The sequence below is a fragment of the Frankliniella occidentalis genome, unplaced genomic scaffold, assembly GCF_000697945.3.
Source record: "Frankliniella occidentalis isolate FOCC.00 unplaced genomic scaffold, Focc_3.1 Scaffold531, whole genome shotgun sequence".
Lineage (NCBI taxonomy): Eukaryota > Metazoa > Arthropoda > Insecta > Thysanoptera > Thripidae > Frankliniella > Frankliniella occidentalis.
This window is the reverse complement of record NW_026267648.1, coordinates 116461-133105: the sequence shown is the minus strand read 5'-3', so window position 1 is coordinate 133105 and position 16645 is coordinate 116461. Positions and strand designations below refer to the sequence as shown.

The 16645-nt window shown below is 36.7% G+C and overlaps 4 protein-coding genes across 10 annotated transcripts; 2 read left to right on the top strand and 2 right to left on the bottom strand.

Annotated features, from left to right (window-relative positions):
* Positions 1 to 63: 63 nt before the first annotated feature.
* LOC113206853 (serine/threonine-protein kinase Pink1, mitochondrial) lies at positions 64 to 2626 on the top strand (the record flags this gene model as incomplete). Of its 3 annotated transcripts, none has more annotated exon segments than XR_008012143.1 (7): positions 64 to 243; positions 331 to 453; positions 522 to 696; positions 775 to 1038; positions 1525 to 1629; positions 1710 to 2169; positions 2298 to 2626. XR_008012143.1 is itself a non-coding variant. In XM_052275176.1 (6 exon segments), coding segments are annotated over 6 exon segments (1069 nt in total), but the record flags the coding sequence as incomplete, so codon positions are not given.
* Positions 2538 to 6614, bottom strand: LOC113206860 (ubiquitin-conjugating enzyme E2 J2). Of its 3 annotated transcripts, none has more exons than XM_026423126.2 (6): positions 6527 to 6614; positions 5513 to 5645; positions 5310 to 5435; positions 5034 to 5142; positions 4814 to 4942; positions 2538 to 4665 (listed from the first exon to the last, which is right to left on the bottom strand). In XM_026423126.2, the coding sequence occupies exons 2-6, from the start codon at positions 5629 to 5631 to the stop codon at positions 4435 to 4437; spliced, it is 714 nt and encodes a 237-aa protein (XP_026278911.1). In that variant the 5' UTR covers positions 5632 to 5645; positions 6527 to 6614; the 3' UTR covers positions 2538 to 4434. The 3 variants fall into 3 exon arrangements, with proteins under 3 accessions (XP_026278911.1, XP_026278910.1, XP_026278912.1); XM_026423125.2 differs by lacking the exon at positions 6527 to 6614 and adding an exon at positions 6193 to 6355; XM_026423127.2 differs by lacking the exon at positions 6527 to 6614 and adding an exon at positions 5763 to 6097.
* A 201-nt stretch (positions 6615 to 6815) lies between these two features.
* LOC113206857 (cyclin-Y) lies at positions 6816 to 12026 on the top strand. Of its 2 annotated transcripts, none has more exons than XM_026423122.2 (7): positions 6816 to 6968; positions 7476 to 7945; positions 8024 to 8055; positions 8144 to 8338; positions 8422 to 8555; positions 8641 to 8793; positions 8865 to 12026. In XM_026423122.2, exons 2-7 carry the CDS (start codon positions 7732 to 7734, stop codon positions 9151 to 9153), a joined length of 1017 nt encoding a protein of 338 aa, XP_026278907.1. In that variant the 5' UTR covers positions 6816 to 6968; positions 7476 to 7731; the 3' UTR covers positions 9154 to 12026. The 2 variants fall into 2 exon arrangements, with proteins under 2 accessions (XP_026278907.1, XP_052131137.1); XM_052275177.1 differs by lacking the exon at positions 6816 to 6968 and adding an exon at positions 7023 to 7120.
* On the bottom strand, positions 11311 to 15849 carry LOC113206862 (ras-related protein Rab-5C). Of its 2 annotated transcripts, none has more exons than XM_026423130.2 (6): positions 15727 to 15849; positions 14092 to 14265; positions 13857 to 14008; positions 13551 to 13767; positions 13290 to 13452; positions 11311 to 13207 (listed from the first exon to the last, which is right to left on the bottom strand). In XM_026423130.2, the coding sequence occupies exons 2-5, from the start codon at positions 14255 to 14257 to the stop codon at positions 13340 to 13342; spliced, it is 648 nt and encodes a 215-aa protein (XP_026278915.1). In that variant the 5' UTR covers positions 14258 to 14265; positions 15727 to 15849; the 3' UTR covers positions 11311 to 13207; positions 13290 to 13339. The 2 variants fall into 2 exon arrangements, with proteins under 2 accessions (XP_026278915.1, XP_026278914.1); XM_026423129.2 differs by having other exon boundaries at positions 15637 to 15805.
* Between the last annotated feature and the right edge of the window lie 796 nt (positions 15850 to 16645).

Here is a 16645-nt window from a genome sequence, read left to right as displayed (position 1 = left end):
TTCTAAAAACATACTATTTATATCTAAGAAAGAAATCATATGAATGCTGTTGTTTGGTTTCAGCTTCCGCCAACGTTGCAGGGCTCTACCACAACATCCCAATATTGTTAGAATTTATAATGCATTCACAGACAGTGTGCAGGCACTGCCAGGGTCACTCTCATTATATCCGGACGCCTTACCAGCACGCATCAACCCCAATGGTTTTGGTAGGAATATGAGTCTCTTCCTTGTCATGAAAAGGTAAAGCCATTAAAACATTTGCTAAGCCAAGAACTAAGTTCAGTCAAGCTGATTGTTGATTTGTTGTCAAATTTGTAATGTCTATAGGTATGATATGAGTTTAAAGGATTTCTTATGCCAACATCCCCCAAATACCAAAATAGCCATCATGTTGTTAACTCAATTACTTGAAGCAGTTACTCATATGGTTTCCAATGGAGTTGCTCATCGGTAAGTACAATTACTGGTGATTTACTAATTTTAATGATTTGTGTTTATCTCATTTTTATGATTTCTAGAGACCTAAAAGCAGACAATATTCTGCTTGATTTAGATGAAAGTGATACCATGTGCCCTACTTTAGCTGTAACTGATTTTGGATGCTGCTTAGCTGACCAAGTGTATGGTTTGAGTTTACACTACACTACACCCGATACAGACAAAGGTGGCAATGCTGCTCTTATGGCCCCAGAGGTATTTAATTTAAATTTTCCCAATTAGTTTGATGAGAGTTGTGGCGGATCTGCTGTTTCAATGTATTTTTATTTGTAGGTTGCATGTGCTGAACCTGGCCCTTTCACATATATCAACTACAATAAGGCAGATGTTTGGGCTGTTGGAACTTTAGCTTACCAGCTGTTTGGAATGGACAACCCTTTCCATAGGATAAGCAATAATCAAGGCCTTAGTGGCACAGGAACCAAATTTTTACTGTCAGCCACTTACACCGAATCAGAGCTTCCTCCTTTTCCAGAAACTGTTCCATCCATCATTTCAAAGCTTGTGATGGAAATGTTAATGCGCAACCCATCCAGAGTAAGTGTTTAATAGCTATGTATCTGTCATGAACTGAAAAATGTTTTATTGCTTGATCAAATGTTACTTCTTTCTTAACTTTTCAATCTTCTTGTGCTTTCCAATCCTTGACTCTTTGTTTTAAAATGTCTTATTGGGGTCATTGATGGCGATAAGAGAAGCGTGGGGTAAAGTGCTCTAGCGATCAAGTAGATAAAACGTTGGGGCCAATATTTAATCCAGGGGTATGTGGCCGGAATGAAACCTGCTTCTCATGTTCACTCATTTCCACCGTTTCTCCTCTTCAGAAAGTACTTGCGTGTTTATTCTTTCCAATAAAATTCAAGCACACTCAAGTTTCTGTTCTGTTCCCCATGTATTTCAATGGGGGAACTCCGCTTTCGAAGCAAGAGATGATCTCCTATACCGCTAGCGCTACCAGCGGCTGCAACTCGCAAGCGCCATTCCCCTACTGCTATGTTTGCAAAAGCATATTTTATTTTTCAGCGTATTACTGCTGAACTTGCTGCTACCGTATGTCAATTATATTTGTGGGCTCCAAGTTCTTGGATTCAGTTCGGAAAGAAGACCACTCTTCCAAGTAGTTCTGAGGTACCATTGTAAAGCTTGCTCATTTGCAAAATGTTGTGCTTTTATTCAGAAAGGCAGTCAAGCTTCTTATTTTGTTGCAGATTCTACAGTGGTTGTTCTGCCTTACTACCAAAGTTGTGTCTGAAGGACGAAGAATAAGCTCTGCGAAATTCATGTCTGATGAGGGTGAACCGCTATTCAAGGCGGAGTTTAATTCTGATCTTGGACATGCTTCTCCAGAATATAATTTGGTTGAAAGCTTTTTGAGACGAATCAAGCTGTCGGTGGTTCGGGATGCTCTCCAGTGGATTAACCAAGCTTAAAAATGCTTTTTTCTTCTTTTAGAACTTGCTGTTTGTTTGTTTATAATTTGGAAGTACTGGGGTTTTGTCAGTAATAACATTTAATTCTGCAGCAGTGCGTTTGGGCTTTAGGAATCATCAGTACAGTTACCCTTTTCAAGCACATATAAATTTTTACTTCAAGATGCAACCCAAGTGTGCCATGTAGAATGTGTGCACTATATAGAGAGGTCCAATTAATTTATGGCTGTGAATTAATGTAAGGGTGAGAGGTATGAGTTTGTTATAATAAACCAATTCCCCTGCTTGAAATTAATGTTGAGCTTTTCATTTAGTAAGTAGCCTCACTAATTCCTTCTTATAAAAATATCTTTTCTGATGCTGCAGGTAAAGGGCAGCTTTCTGGTAAAGGAAAGTGATTGCTTGGTCTTGATGCAAAAAAGGAAAAATTTTCTAGGTAATCAGTTGTGTAATGACAGACTACCTTGAACACTAAAAGTTCTCATGTCATGGATAAATTTTGGCTCTTCCTCTCCTCTTGTCCCCAATGAGGAAAGCATTAGGGTTACATGGATGGATTGAACGATTGGAAAATGTGGGAAGACATTCTTCATAAATAGAAGAACATTTCACAGTCTGTTAACTACTTTTAATTTTATTATAGGTACTTAATAAACAAACATGTCTAAAAACATGTAATTAAATCAACAGCCAAATTTGAAGTTCATAATTAAGTTCCTCCCCTTCCCACACAACTGACTTCCAGCAAGTTTTGATTACATTTTCTTTTTAAAGGATCTTGAAAAGTGACAATTTTTGAAAACAAAACATTTGAGGTAATATAAATTGAAAAGATTTATCTATGAATTGAGTGGATCCATGCTTCAATTTTTCAGAATATACAATCAGGCATTGATATGGAAAAGGAACAGTCACACTTTGAAGCACCCAAGCTTTCTGCGTAATTACATTACACATTTCACATGGTACTTAAATCCAAATTGGTCATAATATAAAGTGAAGCAAATTAAAAGTTTTTGTCCAAATCCAGGGATATCTTATACTGCAACCTTGTCACAAATAAGAACCTCACAAAATCAAGTTGCAGGCTCTACAAAAATGCAACATATTCAAAACTGTTTGAAATAAAACACCTATCCACATGTTGACTAGAGGAAATGCATAAAAATCCACTAAACAAACTCTTTACAGCACAGTTTCTTCCTTGCTCAAAAAACACTCACCTGGGCCACAACTTTCAGATTAAAAAATAGCATAATGATCCTCATGAGTAACCGATACTTTCCATCAATAAGCACATCTTACATTGAACTGTACATACAAATTAATCGTAGAGAGTAGAAATATTCATACATTCAAAATAACCCCTCAAAGAAAAATAATAGTCAAATATTCACCACACATCCTATCACACATTGTCCTACCAAATCACAGGCGTCAAAAAATATATTTAACTGTACAATACACTTTCTTAGGTGTAAAAGGATCTTAAAGAACAGTAAGCTCTTAAATACACTATCAATTTATCAAAAATTATATACAGGATAAAAAACAAACTAGAAGCTGATCATTAGCTTGTAATGAAAGGGCATTCTAATATTTGAAACATTACAAAAATCAGTGGGAATCAGACAGACTCTCCCTTTTACTCGTGGTCATCCACATATAGCATTCATAATAATACTATATACTGTTTTTCCCAATTACTTCCAGTTTTTCTTCTAAAGTCATTGAAATTTAAGATAAATATGAAACATGTCCAATGCTGTCTTGTTGACCTGAGTCAGAGTAATTCAACAAAATTTTAATAACATAGCAACACCTGGCTAGAAAAATATCCCGAAAAAGAGTCAATGAATGAATTAAGTAGGATTCAGATCTTAATAAAGAACAGTAAACAAGACAGAACTGAAAGTTGGGTTCATCAAATACTATAAACAGGCAGAGTTTACTTCGGATGTGACTATGGAATGTTAAATAATGCTAAAATAATAATAATAGGTAGTAGAATTGAATTTTTCATTAGAAACACAAACACACACAGGCAGACACACACACACACATCAAAAAGGTTCAAAACATCTGTTTCTTCTGTTAATATATTATTGTTTGTAGCCTATAAACAGAGGCACTCACATCTTTGAAAATCAGTATCAATTTCAAGATAGAATACTATGGAAGATGATTATGTTGCCAACGACCAAATACTCATGAAAAGAAATTCTATAATTAAATTGGAGCCCTGTAATTCTGGATACACAACAGGTACTTGCTGCAAGTCTAGTGTAGCCAGCATCCACCAAAGAAAAATTAGTTATCTTGTTAGGTAGATAATACACCTACACAATAAAGACTCCACAGTTTTTCTAGAGCGTTCTAAGACAGCAATGACTGAACAATGGTCATACATTTGGAAAGATGCAAAATATAAGCAACTTACTGCCATACTTTTGCTCTTCACAAAATTGATCACAGAGTGGGAAGATATAGGAAATATATACTCTTAGTCAGTTTTGAGACCTTTCACAACATACTTCACTATGTATGCAAAAGCAGCAAAACCTACGAGAACAAATAGGTTACTCATGGCACTGTGCAGAGCTGATTGCCCACCAACTGCTCCATTGTGATTGTCAGTGAGAGTACTTGAGCTATCATTCCTTTCTGAATCTGCTTCCACATTTCGTAACTCATGTTCGAGTTCAGCTCGTCTTGACAGTTCAGCTCGGACATTCTGGAAAAAAACAAAGCTAAGATTAGATTAAATATAGAAAACTTAAAACAGAAACAAACTAAGAAAAAATATTGATTGTCAGTTCAGAATAAAGTTAACAGGATGTTCTTTTAAACTTTTTTTTCTTTTATTACATTGACGTACTTACTGTAGCTAAATCTGGGAAGAGTTCACAGAAGATACTGTCATTGATGTTAAACTCCAAACTCTTATGGGCTAATTGCTGTTTTTCAATGTCTGATGTTTCCAAGCTACCCAAAGTGGGGGTATTCTCCACCTGGTCAAATTGTAGAAAACAATATTTCCAATACTTGCAGAAAGTTTTCAAGTTATTTTGAAGACCTCATACTTATAAATATTATACAAACCATGAAGCTCAAAAGGCCAGTAAGAATTGTGGATACACTCCAAGCCGGATTCCAGGTGTCTGGATGATAATCACTAATTGATAAACAGAGGCGTGTATTGGTCTTAAATCTGAAAATAAGGTTAAAAAGAGTTTATTCAACAAAACCCTGGACTGATTTTAGAAGGCCATTGGCAAGGAAGTGATGTAGATTGAAAGTCAAATGATACTTCAGGTTACATCACACAACTAAAATGGCAAACTTAATATGACATTTGAATTAGTGATTAACTCTGACCTTCCATTAGGAGTAATCATGTAAATGCTTGGGGGCTTAAATGGAAACTGACGAGGAAACACAAGTTTTCCATGGTATAAGCCTCCTACATAAGGTGTGCCTTCTGGTCCAAGAACCACATAATGCCTAGAAAATACAGATATGGTATTAAAATTACTACACAACATTCTAAATGGTCAAAACTTTGCAGTGCCTGATATTACCATTCACAAATGTTACTGGGCAAGGGCTCTGCCACAATGTAAGGGACTGGATCCTTCTTGAGTCTGACATAGTCTTGTTGGAGCCGCGAAGTAGCAGTAATACTTTTACCGTTGGGCATATTCAAATTTGAATCTGAAATTTAAACATTTTAAATGTGAGAGACAATACTAAATCATACAACTTTTAAGTATAAAAGTGAAAAAGATAGTTGTGCCACTTCATCGACTGCAGCTTATTTGTATAACCTACACAATATTAAGTAAAATAAATAAATCTCTGGTAAAATGAAGTTAAAAAGTGCATGAAAGATGGAAGATCAAGATTACAAGAAAAGGAAATTCCAAGCTAAAATCCTTAATTTGCCCCAACACAAACAGTTAAAATAATAAGAGCTAAATTTAAAGGAATATCAGCGCACTCAAGTGCATTTAGGAAGGAAACAAAAAATGGAAATGCCAAATGAAAATGCAAATCAGTTCTTAAACAACAGAACACTCAAAAATTAATTAATATTATATTTTTAATCATTTAAAAGGCAACAAAACATCCATCACAAAAAAATGTTCATAGAAAGCTGTACTGGGATACATGACAAGGACGTGGAGACGAGTCAATCTGGAGCATCAACTCCGAACCCCTCCACTTAAAGAATCGGAAAGTTGTTGCCTTTGCAATGTACCTGAAGCAAGAATTCTAACTAATAAAGAAGGCAACCGATTGTACGTCGCAATCGACAGCAAATCACGTAAGACAAATGTTTTGATTTGGTTACTATATCATACAGAAAGCACTATGAATGTACAACTGAAGACAGAGATCCAAGTTAGAAATACAACTGAACACTCTTCGGCCTTCGGCTCGGCTCGGTCCCATCAACCTTGCAGCGGAAGGCTTTGGAACAAGTTAAGGTTCCATTGGTTATCGGTGTTGCAATTTTCCTCATCAAAAGAAATTCTATGTATCGACTTATGTCAAAGAGAAAAAGTCACATTATGTTCGACATTTAACCATACTTTTTTTTTAACCTCGTCCAGCGTTGAGGAGGGGGTAAGTGCAAAACGATCTGGATGTGGGATCACGAAATTGAATAAGTCTACAGCCGTTTTCACCCTGCGAAAGTGGCAAAGTTAGGAAACACCTACATACTCAGAAAGGCAACAATAAAAAAATGAATACGCATCATTTTCGTGAAGTTCATGTGAAACCGGTATCAAATAGTTAGAAAACATAAGTAACGAACCAAATAGGAGTATAAATACTGACAGGCTACAAAACTTTCAGAAAACAAGGCTGAGAGTGTTGGAGTATTTTGTTTCTAGAGTTGTACAAAAATGTATTTACTTCCGGTTATGGGATCTATCTTCACAGATCATCCCGATAGCAGAAACCCGAAATGTTTATCACAAACAAAAAATCATGCTGACTGATTATTTCTGAGGGGCAAACTGTATTCTGGTAACTATTTCATCCCTTCTTAAGTTGTATAGACGCCGAAGTTACATTGGCTGCACAGCAAATACGCCGGTGTATTCCGGGGGCGGACCAAGGCTGACACTAGCCTAGGCCGTCGCAACCGGCAGTGTATTTTTATTTTAAACAATTTTAAGGTTTATAGTAATTTGTTTCCTTTTAATGTACGGTGATATAAATTATTCACGTACACAGTAGGACTGTAAAACCAACTCACTTTTTCACTGAAAGTACGTGTTATCGAAAGTGGTGACGAGTTTTAACCTCATTCTAATGTCAGATTTGTATTTACCGTCTCCTGGTCAAATCACATAGAAACAACTGACTCAAAAATTCGTGGGCGTAATCATTTTTACTACTGTCAACTTCAGAATTTCTTACTTATTGTGCCACTTGGCTCTTGCGGATGATTATCAAACAAAGTTTACAGCTCCACCACTATGTTTCACCTTAACATCTAAATTAATGAGTTTATTACTTTCTTTGTTTCAGGAATCAGGACTTTTAAGGCATGTCAGCCTTACCTTACATGATAGTCTTGTCTGTTAGCAACAACTATCGCTGGGTGAAACTCCCCAGTTTCACAAGTCCAAATTAAGAATGAGTCAACTTTAGCTCTTCAAAGCACCAGTGTATACCTTTTATAGTCATTCATGATTGAAAATAAAACAAACATTAACTGTGTGAGAAACTGAAAAAGGTTTTAAAAAATGTTCAGTGTATCTCTGTAAAGGAAGCACTAGATATTATGGGTAATAAGAACAGCTGCTGTTCATACTCAAGTCCAGCTCCCAAACGTAAAGATGTTTATCAAGAAGAACCTCATATGCCTCGTGAAGGGGAGGGCAGTGTTGGGAACATTCAGCACATTTCAGAGCGAGAGCCAGAAGATTGGGATGCAGATCCTTCCCTCCACCCAACGGCATCCACTATATTTTTAGAGCGGTCACGTATACAAGAGAGTAAGTAGTTACTCCTCCACCTTTTTATGCACTCTTAAAAGATATTTCTTACCATTCCTCTTCTTTTTTTTATTGTAGATGGTCTTGTGAGAAAAAAGAGTCAAAATCATGTGAGTTTATTTTTTGTTTCAAAATACTAATAGTTCTTATCCACTTAACTCTAGAAAAACTAGTGTCAATATACTATTTTTGTTTCAGATATTGGACACTGGTAGACCCGGGTTGAAGAAGAGTAGTTCTTGTTCAACAATATATTTGGATGATAGTACTGTTTCTCAACCCAACTTAAAGAATACTGTGAAATGTGTCTCATTAGCAATATATTACCACATCAAACATCGCACATCAAATCGTCAGATAGACATTTTTGATGAGAAATTACACCCTTTAACTGTAAGCCACTTATGCTCCAAATTATATTTCAATCAATTTGTTATTTTTTGTCAGTACTCAGTCTTATAGTCATTTTCCTGCAGCAAGCACCTGTTCCTGATGATTATGACCAGCACAATCCTGAGCATAGACACATTTATAAATTTGTTCGCACTCTGTTTAATGCTTCACAACTGACTGCTGAGTGTGCCATTATCACACTAGTCTATCTTGAAAGGTACAAAATACATTTGATTTCTTAGAAATTCTGCCATTACATTTCTTATTACTAGATTACCTTCGGTGTTTCCTCTTTTGTCCAGGCTTCTAACTTATGCTGAAGTGGATATTTCTCCTGCAAATTGGAAAAGAATTGTGTTAGGAGCTATTCTTCTAGCATCCAAAGTGTGGGATGATCAAGCAGTTTGGAATGTGGACTACTGCCAAATTTTGAGAGACATCACTGTGGAAGACATGTGAGTGCATTTGCAATATTTCTGCTTGTAAATTATGAGATTAGACCTAAGAACTATTATTGTTTTAACAGGAATGAATTAGAACGACAATTTCTTGAAATGCTTCAGTTCAATATCAATGTTCCGTCAAGTGTGTATGCAAAATATTACTTTGATCTACGTACATTGGCCGAAGACAACGACCTTGCATTCCCAAGTGAACCTCTCAGTCGGGAAAGAGCTCAAAGATTGGAGGCTATGTCCCGGGTTTGTGAAGATAAAATAACTGCTGAGGCAGTTCGCAATGGTTTGAAGAAGTGGAGAAGCTTTGAGACTCTTAATGGACAACCTTCCAGACGCAGTGTTGCCATTTTGTCGTGATTTGTGATGGTGCTTGCTAGGTGTTGTATTTTGTTTTAATTTCTCAGTGAGGCAGTATATTTTTCACACACCACTTGGCCTCGGCATCATTGACCGCACGGTCCTAATCAATGCAGCTGCTCAGTGAAAATTTTGGTAACCGACGATGATTTATAATTGGATTGTTAATTATGTAATATGAATTGTAGTTTCCACTTCACTTTATATACCTAGAAAGTGGCTGTGTTAGATGATCAACAGGCTTTTTTTTTTTTTGACTTGAGAACAGATTTTTATTTCTTTTTAAGTCTCTTACCAGACCATAGCCTGATAATAGAAAATTCTCTGTATGATCTGTTTGTACCAATATGATGCAGTCATGTTTGCGTCTTGCCTGTAACCAAGGTGAATGTCTCGTTTTATGAACCTTTCATTCCATTCTTTCTTATGCTAAGTATAATGCAGTGCTTTTGCACAGTCAGACTTCCATCATGTGCCCAGTATCATAAGATGTTTAGTGTTTTTGGAGATGAAATTGACTTGACTGTTCCTTTGGTTTGTACCAAAGCTTACATCAGACTGTAGAGAGTTTAAGAAGAGGAGATTTTATCTATTAGTAGACATCTTTTAGGTACTCAAGTCAAGGTCTTTTCCTTGTGTAGGTTTGCCTCTAAAGATGTCATCTAGTACAGTTATTAGTACTGGTCTACTAAGCAGACTGATGTTGTCTGATTGTATTTCCTGCTTCAGGAATGTTTTTAATTGATCTTTTAAGATTTGTGAACCTAAACAAATTGACTGGTGTGTTCCCTACCTATTTATTATTTCATGAAAGACATTTTCATTATTCACCTTGACTTTTGTTAACTCTTAAGTGATAATTTGAACCAATGCTGTTTCTCAGCAAAATAAAAATAAAAAATCTGTAACAAGTAACATAACACACGAGTAATACTTAAGTCCAAATCTGGAACAGTTACTAATTTCAGCATTGTTTTAGGTGTATTTAATTTTCCAAAACTGTATACTCTCAGTTAAGAACTGAAAATTTGTATCTATTGTCTTTTTAAATTTCATACACTTATCTTTTAAAAAATAAAGTTTGTTCTATTATTGGACAATTAAGTGTTAGGTCCAGTAGGTTTTAGTACCTTTCTCTGTTGATAAAATAAAATCTCCTAAATTGTTTTCCTTGTTTGTTTAATGTAAAGTCCTGTAGAGTAAGCTTAATACTGTACCAGATAGTAGTACGCTGTTGCTAACTCTTGATTCGGTGGTAAATACCTACATGTTTCCTTTGATCAGATGGCCCTCAAAAACTCAATTTGTTGAAAGCATTATTTTAAATGTTGCTCAGAGCTTCCGTATGAGTAAAGCAGAAGCTTTATTTTTCTATTGCCATAGAAATATATACTTTCAAAGATAACTTAATTAATAAAACAATGATAAGGAGATATAGTGTAGTAAGAGTAGCTACCTTGTTCTCCATGACAAACAAGATTTTCTTTTACTTAGCTTCCAAAGGGCTTCAGGCAGTTATGACATGTGTCATAGTATATTGTGTGTAATTGGGCTAGTCTATTTTAATCATCCCTTGTTTGTTTTATAAAGTTGTATTATACTGAATTTTTCATTTTTGAATCTTTTGAACAATTTTAATAATTATGCTTATACCTGCTGTTTTTGTTTCTTTTTTTCAGAGAATGCTGTTATTTTGCCTCTTGTTTTTGTGTATCTATTATTTTCTCTTAAATATTTTACAACTATGTATACCAACTACGGTTTTGCCGAAGGATTATCTCATTTCATAATTGGTCAAAGATTGGCCTCTATGGTCTAAAGTTCAGAAGTTTTATTTTGCGTGTGTTTTCCTGATGAAATATGACGTTTACTTCTTTGGTTTTAAAGCAGCCAAATTTTTAAATTGAGTTTTTTTTAGTGGAGCTGTGAAAACAATGCAGTTCACATAAGACTGTATTAGATTTCTTTGATAAAAAATTGTAATATTGTGGTGCTTGTCAGTCTCTAGTGTTATCCTTGCACAACATTAAAGATTGCATCTAACCAATGTGTTGTAATCCTTGCTTAGTTGACAACTCGAACAAACACCACAGGAAAGAAAACATAAGTTCAAACTTCAGAATTTGTCATGGTAGGAGGAGTTTTCTTAAAAAGGAATTTACATACATCATAACTTTATTTGTATACCTGTACAATCTAAATTTCTGTGCAGACAGAAGATAAGCAAGCTTTCCATTAAATATAATACATCACTTCTGTCAGAGCCTTCATGAGACAGTTTATTTTGAATTTTTATAACATGTAAAGAACCGATAAAACTGTACATCCACCATAATACTAATTTGTACATCTAAAAAAGAACAAAAGTGGTTTATGAATTATCCTGTCTGATATGATACACAAGAAAAAGGGTACACAGGAATAAAAATTACCAAGTAAGGCTGCTTTGACAAGAATTAAAATTAGGAGCATGGTGAAGAGAAGATACCAATCTGTCCTGCAGATTCTGGTCTACTCACATAACAATGAACCAAAGACAATATAAAAAGACAATGGAAAAAGTGCTGCAAATAGGGTGGGAGAAATAACAGCATTTTTTAAAATGCCAAAACTTTAAAGACGTTGTTCACTCACAACAGAAAAGGAACCTGAATAAAAGTATCTCCTGAGGCTTTGACTCACATTGGTGCAACCAGCCACATATAAGACATAAGCAAATTTGTAATTTGGTCTTCTTACAGAACAGAAATTTGATACAACTGCATGGGTCAGCAAAAGGGAATGGAATCAAGGATCTTTCATCTATGAATAATATATAATATTTATATATATATATATATGTGTTTCATATATATATATTTGCACGTATAAATCTCAAAATCTCACGCATTCAAATTCACAAGAATGTAACCTTTCATATCCGCGGAATAAATCAAAGTGAAAATTAAGACATCAAATGCAACATTGTGATAAAATTTAGGTGGAGAAGCTCTTTTGGAATTTTGGCAGCACTACATGCAGAAGCAATTTCATTCCCACCAAGACATAGTCAACAGTTCAGTGCTGTTACTGATCCAAACAGCATATCTTGTTTAAAATTAGGACAGTGCAAAACATTAAAAAGCCTAGATGAATGTTTTGTCATCAGTTGATCAGCTAGCTTCATTGATGTCTGGTGCAAATGAATTCTTACACATAGTACTACAGCAGCTTGTCAACTCTATCAACAAAAGCTGCAATGTCTGGTAGAACATTAATGTACAGAGGACACTGTTGATCAATAAATCACAAACTCAACCCCTGCTTACTCCAGACTAAATTATATCCACAGTCAACTCAATTCACTCACTATTCCAATAACAATAAATTAAAAACCAATAAAGTATGAAAAAAGGGTATCATCACAGTAACACTTGAGAGAATCTCAAATCTCTGCAAGAGAAACTAAGATGCATGTATCAAAATAACATCACTTCATAAGGAAATGCAGGGTCATCGCATCATAATTCCACTTATTTGCATGTTTTGGTAGTAATATACAATGGACAGCGCAAGTGCCAAGTACAATAAATCTGTATCACTGCCAGTTATCTTCAGAGTGCACATTAAAATATTCAATAATGACTTATGTCTGCGTTGACTACAACTCTGATAGTTACAGAGTTATAAACGTTACCAATCACGTTAAAAAATACCTAGAATTCTCCAAACCTATTCCAATCATTAAATTTTCCACAATTTTAACATAAAATGAGTACGGTAAATTAATTCTTGCTATCCGCAACACCACTATTCACACAGTACACAGAAAAAAATTGCACTAGAAAATTGCTCTTGGCACTTAAGCCAGTCTCTCTTTGAACTGAATGATGGGTCACCATTAGGTAACATATTAAAGGCAGCGGCGGAGGGCAACGGCGGATCAGGCCTACACTTATTCACATGGCCATTGATTGGAATTCTTGTGTCAGTCATTGTTCCTTTCCTTAATTTGTTCCGAACTGAGCAAGCGGCCAAGAAAAGTGTCCCACTAGCCTGTTCCCACAGAACATACCTTGAAAACAAGAGTAAAATGATAAAACATTTCAATAACATCTGATAGCTCAGGGGAAAACTAAACAAGGATCATAACCAACCTTATAAAACTGGCAAAAAGTGTGACTTGTCTTAAGCATGCAGCCCAAAATCACTTGCAGCAGTTGCCTGCTGTCTTTGCAGAGCTATCAGACTCCACTAAACGTCGGCCTTGATTGGCAGAGCCAGCCCCAGACACTTGTTCATTTTTGGGAAGCTTCTTTGCTGTGTGATTGAAATATTTATTAAGTGTTGTAGGTATTTCCAAGACTCGGAACTGGGCTAAAAGAGAACCTGAGAATTGAAGGAGTTATCAAACTTACCAATTGCAAGGAAGATCTCATTTACATTCTTGGCAGTTTTAGCCGAAGTCTCCATAAACAGAAGACCATTTTCATCTGCATATGCTTGAGCCTCATCACATTCAACAGCTCGAGAGTTGGCAAGATCTGCCTTATTGCCGGCTAAAGCAATTACAATATTCGGTGATGCCTGTCTTTGCAGTTCTTTGACCCAAACCTTAGCACGCCCAAATGAGTCCTATGGGACAGAGAGACATGTTAAAATAAAAAAGGGTTCGATGATGTACTCCATAAAAGTGATAGAGAGAAGATACAAGAGTAAATTACCATATTAGTGATGTCATAAACAATAATGGCTGCTTGAGCACCACGGTAGTACATGGGTGCCAAACTATGATATCTTTCTTGCCCCGCAGTATCCCAAATTTCAAACTTAACCGTCGTGTCCTCAAGGCACACAGTTTGTGTAAGAAAGGCAGCTAAAGCATTAGAAAAATTAAATAATGATAGCTTACATAAAACTGTTGGGAGCTCGCAAAGCTTTACAGTGTGGAATACATACCTCCTATTGTGCTTTCCTGGTATTCATGAAATTGACCTTTGACAAACCTTAATACTAAACTTGATTTTCCCACAGCGGATTCTCCCAGGAGGACCAATTTAAATTGGCATATTTTGCCTTGCGTCTGGCTGTTTGGTCTCTGGGCTGCACCACCACGGTTTGCCATGATTTACCCTGAGAAAAAAAATTACAGAAAAGTGTTAGATTGGAAAGAACTCCAACACTCACAAACCAGACAAATCTTTCCCAGATGTTACTTTTTTCAACACATGAGGGCGTTTGTATAAGGCTTAACGGAGAGACTCTTGACTTCTTGTTAGTAGGAACGTGCAAACAAATTTTACACACTGCAGCCCAAAATATTTTGCACAAGAATAGTTAAGTTGAAAATAGCAGGGTTTCCCAATCTTTGTTGAAATTATTTGCAATTAATTTCATTGACTAACTAGGATTTAAAGTGCAAAACCATAAAATACTAGGATCCACAAGTAGGAATGCAAATTTTATAGTTTTCACCTTTTATTCCCCTTGAGAAATCAATCTGTCGACACCTCGAGATTCCTTAAGTACTTGGGACAAGACACACAATTTCTAGTATCATTTCCATGATTGTTTTCAAATTATATTTGTAGGGACATGAAAAAACAGAAGTCATAAAATGTATTTCTAAATCTTATGCCAAATGATCTAAGTAATAAACAAAGCAAATGTGAATGACTTTTTTTTTTTCAAAAACGAAAAGAAACAATGAACTATGGATACAATAAAAGGCAGGAACACCTGGGAATAGGTTATCTGCTCATTGATAGAAATATTCCTCTCAAAACAACGAGTGACAAATATCAAAGATCACCAGTATTGTTGTTACCATGCACTCCAACCAAGAAATGCACTTCCATGTAGACAACCACAAACAAAGATGACTCATCAATGAATTCAGTTGTACCCCTCAGATCAAAAGGCGAGACGTAAAATTAATTTGGCGGAAAATGTTACTAGAATGGGTTTCATTTGAAGTGTTTCTAACATGTACCACGGTCGCGCACAGGTGCACTCAGATGAGACTAGCCTGCTGTAAACAAGACCACCGACTGAACATGAACTTTCTGGGTCAACACCTCATACACTAGGTAATCCTTTTGAGACACCGAGATGGAGTAGCAGACAAAGCCACAGGGATGGCACTGGAAGGCAAGCATCGAACACTGGTCCGGGTAGAACGGGCGTTCTATCAGCTGACTACACAATACTTGGCTGCGGTCCTACCGTTTACATACACAAGGGGCAGCCAATCTGACAGATAAGTTGAGCCTAAACCGCGGCTTTAGGGAGCCCAGCAACGGGGTGCAGCGTCGAAGGGTGCGGTGGCTAGGTGCCAATACGGCCAAACAAGATCGCCTATTAAGTTGAAATCGGTGTCAGGTTGACACTCGGACTTCGGTAGGGTCGTACAGAGATATGCTCTTCTTAGGCCTAACCTAGGCCACAGTCACTCATTGTTAAAACACGAGCCACTTGTGTCACTTGACCGCCGAAGACACGTACCCAATAAAATTAATAAGTTTCCGAGTCTGCGCCGCGGGGTTTGCTTGAGGTTGATTTATCGGAATGTGAGATCTGGCCGAGAACAACTACCTTGAAATCACTGGCTAAACAAGGCCTTGATGACTTCGCACACAGGCACAGGCAAGGATAGCACGCAGACGCAGCACCAGCGCCTGGCAGCGCAACGCAACTCCCTGGCCACATCACAGCCCAAAATAATGTACTCCTCCGCCGGAAGGCACCGTATTTTTGATTCGGAATGGTTTGTTATATGTATTCCCCGTTCTTTGAAATGCATTTTATTTTAATTGAAGGGTTCGCCTAAAAACGACGAGTAAACAATTCGTTAACTCTCAAATTTTACGCTGAAAAACTTGGGAACTACTTTCTTTAATGCCGGCGGAATGTTGTTCTCTCCTTCCCTTTGCGTTACGTCACGCAAGGCCCCCGCCAAGTTCAAATTGGGGCGCCCAAAACAATGCCCCCAAAAGATTGAGGGAACGAGAGGGGTTGATCATAACGGAGTGTGCAAACTGGTAAGTGTTGAACGCTGAGCTGAGCGCCGAGCGCTCGTGGGGCAGTGCAACGCGAGCGTATGCTCCCTTGACCCTCATACCTGTGGTTGGTTGTGGTCACCTTTTTCCGTCAGTGCTCTCACAAAGTCAGATCGTGGGGGAGAAAAGGTGAAACACTAGGCAAGCTCGTTCAGTATCAACCGATCTATTTTATTGGCAGTTGCCATTTGGCTTGTTAACAGTCTTCGTCAGATTACATCACAAATCGACGTAGCCTAGCTGGCATAGTTTCTTTGAATTTAATAAATGATAACAACTTAGGTAAATAAGCACATATGTATTAGTCATGTAGATATTTTTTTTACAATTGGTGAGGCAAATCGTTTTAAACAATACAACATCTTAGTCTACAAACGTAATAAAGTCATCAGTCGGTTAAAATCTGCACTTTACGTTTAGAACTGTTACGTTAGCGCTCGAATTTAACAAAAAAA

What these genes read in the sequence shown, in the direction of transcription:
- LOC113206857 (XM_026423122.2), top strand. Translation starts at nt 7,732, where the DNA reads ATGGGTAATAAGAACAGCTGCTGTTCATACTCAAGTCCAGCTCCCAAA. An exon ending in GAAAAAAGAGTCAAAATCAT is followed by an intron (nt 8,056 to 8,143) that starts GTGAGTTTATTT and finishes TTTTTGTTTCAG; the next exon opens with ATATTGGACACTGGTAGACC. An exon ending in GACATCACTGTGGAAGACAT is followed by an intron (nt 8,794 to 8,864) that starts GTGAGTGCATTT and finishes TTGTTTTAACAG; the next exon opens with GAATGAATTAGAACGACAAT.
- LOC113206862 (XM_026423130.2), bottom strand. Translation starts at nt 14,257, where the DNA reads ATGGCAAACCGTGGTGGTGCAGCCCAGAGACCAAACAGCCAGACGCAA. An exon ending in CCAGGAAAGCACAATAGGAG is followed by an intron (nt 14,009 to 14,091) that starts GTATGTATTCCA and finishes CTAATGCTTTAG; the next exon opens with CTGCCTTTCTTACACAAACT. An exon ending in TGAGATCTTCCTTGCAATTG is followed by an intron (nt 13,453 to 13,550) that starts GTAAGTTTGATA and finishes TCAATCACACAG; the next exon opens with CAAAGAAGCTTCCCAAAAAT.
- LOC113206860 (XM_026423126.2), bottom strand. Translation starts at nt 5,631, where the DNA reads ATGCCCAACGGTAAAAGTATTACTGCTACTTCGCGGCTCCAACAAGAC. An exon ending in CCCAGTAACATTTGTGAATG is followed by an intron (nt 5,436 to 5,512) that starts GTAATATCAGGC and finishes TGTATTTTCTAG; the next exon opens with GCATTATGTGGTTCTTGGAC. An exon ending in TCTTCCCAGATTTAGCTACA is followed by an intron (nt 4,666 to 4,813) that starts GTAAGTACGTCA and finishes GTTTTTTTCCAG; the next exon opens with AATGTCCGAGCTGAACTGTC.